The sequence below is a fragment of the Octopus bimaculoides genome, chromosome 10 (genome assembly GCF_001194135.2).
Source record: "Octopus bimaculoides isolate UCB-OBI-ISO-001 chromosome 10, ASM119413v2, whole genome shotgun sequence".
Taxonomy (NCBI): Eukaryota; Metazoa; Mollusca; class Cephalopoda; order Octopoda; family Octopodidae; genus Octopus; species Octopus bimaculoides.
In genome coordinates this window covers 60,935,661-60,946,791 of record NC_068990.1, presented here as the reverse complement: position 1 = coordinate 60,946,791, position 11,131 = coordinate 60,935,661, and the positions used below count along the sequence as shown (strand labels likewise).

Below are 11,131 nucleotides of genomic sequence, written 5' to 3'. Positions count from 1 at the left end.
CGCTCTTCCGATCTCTAATGTGTGTGTTTGTGTGCATGTGTTTGTGTGTGATGGGTGTATATATGTATAGATATCTGTACGCATGTATATATATATATGTATATATGTATGTACATGTCAGCTTCAATAGCAAATTTCCTACTACCAGATGCAAATAAATGAGCAAATTAACCAGCAAATAAAGAAAACTGAATTGCAAAATTTCACTTCAGAGCTTATAAGCTGGGCTACAGTTTATTGTTAGCAAACTGATCAAGACGAGAGAACCACAGAGTTTGCTGGCTTTTAAATTCTGATTCAAATACCATTAAGTCTAGTTTATCATTGTTCCACAGTGAAGATGCATGGCTTAGCGGTTAGGCTATTCAGCTCATGAACATAAGGTCATGAGTTCAATTCCCACTGGAGCATTGTGTCCTTGAGCAAGATACTTAATTTCATGTTGCTCCAGTCCATTCAGCTGGCAAAAATGTGTAGTTCCTTTAATTGAAAGGGCCAACCTTGTCACATTCTGTGTCATGCTGAATCTCCCTGAGAACAAAATTAAGGGCACATGCGTTCAGCCACTTGCACGTTGATTCCATGAGCAGACTATTCCATTGATATTAGTGGTATTGAAATTCTGAGATGAATGGTAAATATTGAAACTCCGCTTCATATGGTAATAATTTAAATCATTACTTCAAGGTTTCATATCTTAAATTTAGGTACATAATTGAAACGTTAATTTTAGGATTTTATTACTAAATGTTCATTTTGCCAAAGCTGCTTGAAACTAGATCTCTAGTTTTTATTCTTGGCTTTCAAAGCAACAAATATGTTAAATAAAAAGCTTTAACAGTTATATAAATTCATTGAAGCTTATAATGAAACAAGAAGTATTATATAGTTGATACTTTACTGTATATACATACATATGTATGTATGTATGTATGTATGTATGTATGTATGCATGCATACATCGTGTGTGTGACACTGCTTGTGAAGTATGTAATTCAATTTGTCATTTGAATATTCTTAATTAGAAATATTGGAACTTGAGTATTGAAGGTATTTCAGCAGATATAATATCAAGTTTGTCGTAACACACCAACAGAGAATGGAAAAGTGTAAGTTGATAAAGATTGGAAATCTTATTTTGTGGGATGTGATAAGCCACAAACTAAACAGAAATCAATAATATACATTATACTTGAAATGCAAGATTTAACTTCATATTTCTATTTAATACCTTAAATTTATCAAATTTATTGACATGATACAGTTCAATTAAAACATATCTGTAGAAATTATCAATAGAATTGAACTTTAATTGCTTAACTGAGATGCTTAACTCATATGCAACATGACTGGGTGAATGCAAAGATTTATTAAATTTCCTTCCTTTTTTTTGTTCTGTTTTTATCTAAAAAAGAGCTAGTTAACTAAGAATTAAGTTAAATTTACACAGCAAGTTTTGTTTATATAACAACATATACAGGAAGAATGGAGCATCAATGTTAACTGTTCAACACTTGGCAGTTATATAAAGTTGAACATTTTAATGAAGCGGGTGGTGTTATTTAATGCGGATCATTTATGTAATAGAGTTTTATAAAGACAAAGTAGATTTCAAACCTGATAACCACATAGATCAATATGGTTTTCTAGGAAACTCGTAATTGATGCATGTTCCAGAAAAAAATAAAACAAAAACACTAGCTTCTATCACATGTTATACATCTTTGAGAGCAATACATAAATATATATTTATGAAACTGTATAGTTTTTATCAATATTATCATTTAATGTCTTTCAAAAATTCCCTTCTTTTCCCACTTTATTTAATAATCAAAATTAACCCATATAGCTGTTAAAATGTATCCTATTTTAATATTTTATGTAATTTATTTTAAACCAATAAAATTTAATAGCATCTTCAGTATAATGTCAACAGAAGATTTTAAATCAATTTATAACAGATTTTCCATGATCTTTTAAAAAACAAATAACAATCAGTATCTACGAATATGGATGTTATCATTTTCCTTTCCCAATTTACAAACACTTAAATTTTAATGAACTACAGGGTGCTTGAAATATATTTTACCAAAATGCATTTTACTTAATGTTTCTCCCATAAAATCTACCTTTTGGTTTAGATGAGGGGGGGAAAAAAATAAAAGGAGATACAATACAACATCAATTATGGAATTAAATTAGAACAGTCGAAACTTCTAATTTAATTCTGTGAATTTTTCATGACATCAAAAATATCACATCATGCAATAATGTTTTCATATGAAGATACATATCAAAAAATCATAAATCTAACTCAAAACATAACCGTTTAAAACAAAAATAATCCAAATGAACTCTGGAATGTAAGATGCATGAAAGAGATTGATCAACTTTTAAGAGATTAAATTTAAATAATACACACACATATACACACACACATACATACCTACATACATGTATATATGAATTTTATTTTTTTTGTGGCATACTAGGAAATATCAAGACAAGTTGGAGCTAGTTTATTTGATTCATTTATTTGGTATGAATATTTAATCTCAGATAAATTATGCAAGAGTAGTGCATTATTTGAAAGGTCCTTTGTTTTGTTAAATGGTTCTCTTTATTTTCAATATGAAAATGAGGAAACTGAGAATCAGATTCTGGTGTATAGAGACCTGAAGATTTAGAGAATCTGAAACATAGTCTACATGAGTGTTTCCCAACCAGGGCCCAGAACCTTACAGCTTCATCAAAGAGGTTGCTAGAAATTCTGAAAGAAATAAGAATTTATAGTCAAATCATATACATATATATGTATGCATTTTGAATCATCTTGTGTTTAATTCTATATTCATAATTTTATACATATATAATGTGGTTACTAAACTTTTACTTTTATATTATACTACGGAAGATGGTAGGGATTATAATTTTTGTATGACTTAATAGAGTTGTTGCTGTTTAGTTACCTATTTAGGAGTGGTTGTAGTTTACTTATTGAATTTATTTATCAATATGGTTGTACATAGGGTAAATGTGTTTGAAAGTTGTAGTTTCTTTGGTTTGTTTGTTCCCAAACAACACTTATTTTGATGTTGTTGACACCGCTGGATTGAATGGTTCTGCCCAGGTGTCGAAACCATAATGATATCCATGGGGCAGCTGATGAAGGAGGTATGTTGGATTGTTGGTATGGCTGTGGAATGGTATTATGACACATCCTTTTCATATATATATGCAGTACATTCTTAAAAGTGTGAAGGCATGTGGCTTAGTGGTTAGGGTATTCGGTTCATGATTGCAAGGTCATGAGTTCAATACCTGGTGATGCATTGCATCTTTGAGCAAGACACTTTATTTCATGTTGGTCCAGTCCACTCAGCTGACAAAAATGCGTAGTACTTGTATTTCAAAGGGTCAACCTTGTCACACACTGTGTCATACTGAATCTCCATGAGAACTACATTAAGGATACACGTTTCTGTGGAGTGCTCAGCCACATGCACGTTAATTTCATGAGCAGGCTGTTCCATTGATTAGATCAACTGGAACTCTTGCTGTGCCAGTATTCCTAAAGGTAGGGAAATACTGGCATTTGTAAGTTAGAAGGTGAACATGTAGGAAAAATGATCTTAAGAAGAATTATAGAGGACTTTGGTCTAAACATGACTTTGTTTAAGATGAAATTTCTTCTTTGTGGTGCTTAATAGGTTCAACACTGCCAAAACCGTGCAAAGACATCTTTTATGAATCTTTTAATCTCCCAAGAAAATTAACTTTATGAAAGCAAACAAAAAAGTTTATTAAAACTGCAATCTTTATAAAGTGGTTTCCTGAGACATGGAATATATTTTTAAGGTCCACTGAGAAATGCTGATTCATATGCTTCAAATTATAGTCAACCATTCAAGTATTTAGAAACAAGATGACCATAGACAAAAGCATTGAACCATATTGTCTTCCTGATTTTTCATATACTAGGAACTGCATTGAACAGTGAAGCTGTCTTTATTTAAGAAGACAGTGTTTGGTTTAAAAAAGATTTGACTGCTATTTCCAGCAGGTCAAATAACCACAGAGAAATTTTCTCATAAACTTGTAAACTGTGAAATTAAATTCATGGCTGCCTTCTTGAGTTGGAGAAGATATCTTATTCTGAATTTAGTCAATTTACCTAGCTATTCAGAAAGGTTCTTCATCATGTTACAGCCAAAAGTTGGAAGGGAAGACAAGTACTTTAAAACACACAAAAAAAAAAAAAAAAAAAACTGCAAGCAAGAACTTTCAAAATATTCTACATCTGTCTTGGAGGTCAGAAGACAAAAGAAAATTTCCAGAAAGCATAATAATACTACTGTTAACAATTCCTGAAGGCTACAATACAAGACATGATAGTATTTAAGACAGTGGTTCTCAACTGGGGTTCATATCGCTGCTGGGGGTCCATATAGGATTTTTTCTTTGGGGGTGGGGGTGGGGGGTCCACATAACAAAATAATAAATTGGGGATTCATGATAGTATTGTAAGGACCCCTGAAAAAATTTTGTTTTAGATGTGTATATTGGTTAGTATTGCAAGAAACTGCTAGGTTTCTTTCTCTAACGTTTTACAGTTCAACCAGCGCAAGTTAATGTGTGGAAAACAAAATAGGAATTTTGAAAGAAACAACTATAAAACTAGGGGGTCCACCAGAATAAAATAGTAATCAAAGGGGTCCATAGATAAAATATGGTTGAGAACCCCTGATTTAAGACAACTGAAATTAAAAGTCAGCAAATAGTCAACAATACAACTGGCTATAACACTATGTTAACATGGTGTCATAGCCAAGGCTTAGAAAAGCTAAAGTAGATTAACCGCTGATCTTTATTCAAATTCTTTTTTATAAATTCAAAAAGAAATAAATTTATTCTACTATAATGTAACTTAAAGCACTGTTTTGAACAAACCTTACATTTGTGTACATAAGAATGCTTATGTCATAAACATTAGTTGCTATAGTATTAAGAATTAGATAAAACATTAACTATTTATTTGTTTTAGGTGTGAATATTCAATTTATTGGGTGAGAGAGAAAGGAGTAGAAGGAGAAAATAATTTGCATTCTTTAGAATCGAATATACTTTTACTATATATACTGGTTTCCTGAAATGAAGAAAGTTTTAGTTAAAATTTCTAAACTTGGGAAAAGTATACTAAAAGAAAATTGAATTATTCATAGCAGAGCTGCAAGTTGTAAGCTTGATTTTAAAAAAGTCAGTGTAATATGTGATAAAGATAAGACTACAGTGAAGTTTAGCTGAGACTATTAGCAATAAATAATTTGTTCAAGTAAGATAATGAACATTAGCAATGCACACTTACCTTTGGCACTAATGGATTCAATATTCTTATAGTAGTAGACACAGGCATCCTTCAAAATACAATAGCGCCGTCGCCACACTTTTCGATTCATGCCCATTTTATACAAATAACCACTACAATCTGGACGCTTTATTTCGAGAGCAGGAATTCCAACATTATGGCTAGTAACATCAAGCCAGGAATCTTTCTATAATAAATAAAAGAGAATATAACATGGTTTATAAGAATTATAGAGAAACTTTGAGTATATGTATATATATATTCATAAGTATATATACATCATCATCATTATTTAACGTTTGCTTTCCATGCTGGCATGGGTTGGACAGTTTGGCAGGAGCTGGCCAGGCAGGAGCTTGTACCATACCTCTATGTCTGTTTTGGCATAGTTTTTGCAGCTGGATGCCCTATTGCTGTGAAGCTGTCTTCCTCTTAAAAGCAACCAGCCAGCCATGAAACATGTCAGAGTAATTTCCTTATTATTTTTGTGTGTGTGTGTGTTTGGAGAGAAGAACAAAACGTATTCACATTTGTTTACTTTCTACAATGTACAATTGAGACATTAAAAGTTGTAGACTATCTACATTGAATTTATCGTACATATGTACATAAGTGTGTGTGCATGCCCACACACACACACACTATGAAAGTATCTTCTTGTAGCCAAGAAAACAGTAACTTATTGAACATCTTATAATATTCTACCAAACAATACCTCTCACAGTAATCAAATCAATATAAACTTCCCAAACTCGTATATAATCAAATCAATAAGCTATCTTATACAAATCCAGTTCCAGGACTGGGTGGCTTTCTAGATCTACACCCAAAATTCTGTAATGCCAGCCTTGCTAAACCCCTGAAATACACTGGTAGAATTATGCAGATGCTGGAAGCCTATAAAGAACATGGAAAGAACCAATAGCATATATTCATATACATGGTAGCAGTGGGGTATGGACAAACCATTACAGGTTTAAATTGCAACAGAAAACATGCAGAAGAGGTAACAAATTGTTTATACAAATATATATTTAAGAACACAAACAAATTTTGAAGAGTTTGCTTATTTGGATATCAAGGGTTAACTGTGTATACTTTGATTTCATCAAAGCCTTTAACAAGTTTGATCAGGTAACATTATATTACAAGTAGTAAAATGCTAGCATAACAAGAGGTTTAACTCTTAAGTATTCCAATTATTCTGTCAAATGTTTGGCATTCCGTTGCTTATGACGATGAGGAGTCCAGTTGACCTGATCAATGGAACAGTCTGCTTGTGAAATTAATGTGCAAGTGACTGAGCACTTCACAAAAGATGTGTACGCTTAATGTAGTTCTCAGGGAGAATTGGCACAACACAGAGTGTGAAAAGGCTGGCTCTTTGAAATACAGGTACTACTCATTTTTGCCAGTTGAGTGGACTCAAGCAACATGAAATAAAGTGTCTTGCTCAAGGACACAATAAGCCATCCGGAATCAAACTCACAGCCTTACAATTGTGAGCCGAATAGCCTAACCACTAAGCCATGCACCTTCCCTTCTGTCAAATGTAATGCTTATTTATTTACATTGTTTTGAATTAAGCATTCATCATTCTGTGGTTTCAAGATTTTGATGATAAGATTACTTATTTTTAGAATGACACTGTGAGGTAGGTGTGAGATGTTGGATCTGGCCAAATTGAACATAAAAGATGCAGAATATTTTGATCAGATATGGCCAGTTTAAATGCTAAAGGACTAAGCATTTGGATCAATGATTTCCTGAAAGTCCAAATTCAAATAATAATGACTAGTAGAGGCCTGAATGTGGTAATATGTGGAATAAGACAAGATACTATTCTGAGTCTCTTTTCTTCCTCAAAACATAGTTATACAATGGGTTACACACAGTAGCTATGGAAACAACACTAAAATGAAACTAAAAAGGTTAAGACAAACAAAGATATCTATGACAGGGCTGAAAACTTCTTGGCTTTAAAGGTATTGCAAAAGGCCTGGCTGGAGGCCAAACCTTCTGAGTTCTTTTACAGGGCTTAGAAAAATTGAATGACCACAGTAATAAGTGGGATATGTTGAATAAAATCAAAATTAACTGACCCAAAACCACAAACTTTTCAGCACTCTATCGTATGATAATAAAAAACTTTATTGAATGCCACCCAATTTCATATTCTCCATTATAGGGATCTCCAATTAAATGTTCTATAAACAGTAAAACAGTTCAAAGCTCTAAACACATCTATGATCTGAGCAGAGCTTAAATTTATAGATACATGTTTCACTAAATGTATTCATACTGTGTCAAGAGTATTTGGACACAGAGAATGTTTACTTGGAGAGAACCAACACAAAAGACATAGAACATTCTGCTCTGAAGGCAGTCTGAAACAAGCCACAAAAAAAAAAAAAAAAAAAAATAAATAAATAAAATAAAGAACAAACATATATGAATGTAAATGTGTGTGTACTTATGCATTTGTTATGTAAATATGTGTGTGTGTGTGTGTGTGTTTCTGCATTTGTGTTTCTATATGTCTGTATGTAGACATGAATGTACATATGTATGTACAGATGCATGTATGCATGCATGTGGTGTATGTGCATATGTATGTGGTATATGTAAACATGTATTTACATGTGTATTATATATGTGAGGGAAAAGCCTTTGTATTAAACACATTATATTGGAAACACAATTTTCCTGTTTCCTTATATGTCCTTTATCTTTAGTTTGGAACAATAAAGTTTCCAGGTCCATCAATATTTCTAGAGCTTCTAAATCTTAGTCTGTATTAAGTAGTTGGTTGTTAGTTGTGTTTATTATTGTCTATTTATAGTGGGCAGCAAGTATTGTGGAAATGATGCTGTTACTAATGATATTATTGCTAGATTTAAAATGTTGCCAGTGAATGTGTAGATACTTTCAGCCATCAGAAACCGGTCTTATTTTATTGCTAAGGTTCTGTGTCTGTGTGTTAATTTTTGGTTTTTATTTGCTATTAATAAAGTTTCAATAGTTAATCTCCTAATTTATTTTGTAGAATTTTATATAAGATGGTTGTGTTATCAACTAAAGATTGCCTATTTGGTTTTATTTTGTATTTTGTATTTTGTAGTATAATGTGCTCCAATATTTCGCTGTTGTGAATGTGAGATCAGGTGGTGAGAACATATCGTACTTGTATGTTCATTGTAACAGTTTAAGTCATAAAGATTACAACTTTCATTTATGCATTGGAATTTTTCTGTATCAAATGGGCCATCTAAAGTGTATTGTCTGGTTTGCTGGTTTATTTCTGTGTAGTGGGAGGTGGTGATTATTTCTAGTCATTTTGTAATACATTCATACAGCTAATTTGGGGTTAGGTGTAATACATGTGTTATTCTGTTTTATGAGATTTTTAATGATGTATTTAACCATTTTATAACTGAGATGCCTTTCATTCATATATTCATTCATATATATGTGTGAAGGTATGAGGCCTAGTGGTTAAATTGTTGCACTCACAATTGCTAGATTGTGGGTTTGATTCCCTGACTGGGCAGCACATTGTGTACTTGAGCAAAACACTTCATTTCACATTGCTCCAGTCCCCATTTCGATCAGTGGGCCTACTCACCTAGCCAGTAGGGTGACGTCATTTGAAGGCTAAAACAATGCAAAAATGCACTGTGACCAGCGATGTGTAACATCTGATAGCCTGGTCAGTCATGTGATGACTGACCAGGCTATCAGATGACAACTTGTGTTGGTGTGTTTGTTAACAGTTCAGCAAGAGAGACTGATAGAATATGTACCAGGCTTAAAATATAAGTACTGGGTTCAATTCATTTGACTAAAATTCTTTGAGGCAGTGCCCCAGCATGGCTACAGTCTAACAAATGAAACAAGCAAAATGATAAAAGAATAAAGAAAATATGGTTTTTATGTCTTTACTGAGTTAGCATTTGTACCAATGAATTTAGTTCAGAAACACTTTTGCAGATTTTTCTACTAATGCATTGAAATATCTGTCGTTTGTTTAATCTTTATGGTTTCTTTATTTAAAGCATCTTCTCCAGAGGAAACCAGATTCATTTTTGAAAGGATTTACTTACTGACATTTTATGATTATGTGATCATTTGTTATCTCTGAATATTTAGGCATTTAATGGACTCAAATGTTCTGTATGAATTAGGCTTTATTCTTACATTTATTTATAAAAACTTGTGTCACCTGAGTTTGTATTTCACCACGTTGAATATTGTATTTGGAGATTGAACTATTTTCTAAATCTTCATTTCGTCTTTCAGTTTATTCAAGTGTATTTGTTCCAATGACTACATCATTGATGTACCTGATATCCTAGTACACATGGAATGGTTATGCTCTGGAATTACTTTGTTCTCAATGTAGACCATACAAAACACCAAAAATGCAGAATTTTATATGGTCAACATTGAGTGGAGAGCCTATAGGTCAACATTGAGTGGAGAGCCTATAGCTCTCCACTCAATGTGTATAGATTGCTCTATGTATATCTTCTATGTGTGTCTTTTCTGTCTAGAGAAAATGGAATGCAAAACTGTTTCATTTATTTGTAGTGTGTTTTTACATAATTGACAGAAACTTAGTTTTGATATTTGGATATCAATATATATATAAATGAGAAAGGTGGTAAACTGGCATGTTAGTGCATTGGACAAAATGCTTAGTGACATTTTGTTCACCTTTACATTTTAAGCTCAAATTCCACTGAGGTCGACTTTGCCTTTCATTTTTTGGGGGTTGATAAAATAAGCACCAGTTGATCACTGGGGTCAATATAATTGACTTAACCCCACCCTAGAAATTGCTGGCCTTGTGCCAAAATTTGACACCAATATATATTTGAGATCTCTATTCCACTAAAGTCAATTTTGTCTTTCATCTTTTAGGGTTGATAAAATAAATAAATCGCTTAACCCCTCTCCCACCGAACTTGCTGGCCTTGTGCCAAAATTTGAAGCCAATATATGCTTGAGATCTCTATTTTAATAGAAGCATTATGTCTTGTATGAACTGTTTCAGTCGAAAGAGCTTGATATTTGTAATTAAGGAGAAATGGATTAAGGTGTCATCTGCAAAATGAATATATGAATAAGTGAGAGACAAAACAAATCAAGGACATATCAGATTTGAAAGATTGCGAGGTGCAAAAAACACCTTTAATGCACGCAGAAATAGGGTGGGATAAAAGGAAAATTTCACTCCAAGTGACATTGGTGTTATAGTTGTTTAGTATAAAATCAGTTCTGTTTGATCAGACATATGATTAAAGATCTTTCAGACATAACTATACAATATTATTTTGGGACATAGTGTATCAAGAACTACATTATTTAATACCTTTCCATTTTTTTCTTTTTAAGATGGCAGAGTGTGATAAGGCTGCTACTTCTAGCAGGCTGAGTAACTCCTTTGGGTCAATATAAAGACCTTCACCCAGGAACAAAAAAAAAAAAAATTTAACCAGCCTGGTGGGTATTAACAAGTGTGTGGAAAATGAATATGAAAATAATTGCGCACTGATGACCCTAGGGGAGTGGGGAAGGTACTTTCAGAAAATTCACAAGATCCGATTTTTCTGCCATTACTTTGAGTAAAATGGATATATATTGATTTTTTTATGGAATCCCACGTTTTTGGTTATGGAGGATACGATTCTGAAAAAAAAAAATTTTCAAAATTTCAACCACCACCCACTTCATTTATCACTTTTTCTGAAAATTTTTTTCTTT

The 11,131-nt window shown here is 32.5% G+C and overlaps 1 protein-coding gene across 4 annotated transcripts in view; it reads right to left on the bottom strand.

Annotated features, from left to right (window-relative positions):
• LOC106868868 (uncharacterized) overlaps positions 1-11,131 on the bottom strand; it is a 361,638-nt gene that overhangs the window by 44,289 nt on the left and 306,218 nt on the right. For all 4 annotated transcript variants that reach the window (XM_014914318.2, XM_014914316.2, XM_052971228.1 and 1 more), the window contains exon 11: positions 5,366-5,552. In XM_014914318.2, the coding sequence (XP_014769804.1) occupies positions 5,366-5,552 (187 nt within the window). The remainder of the gene's footprint in view (positions 1-5,365; positions 5,553-11,131) is intronic.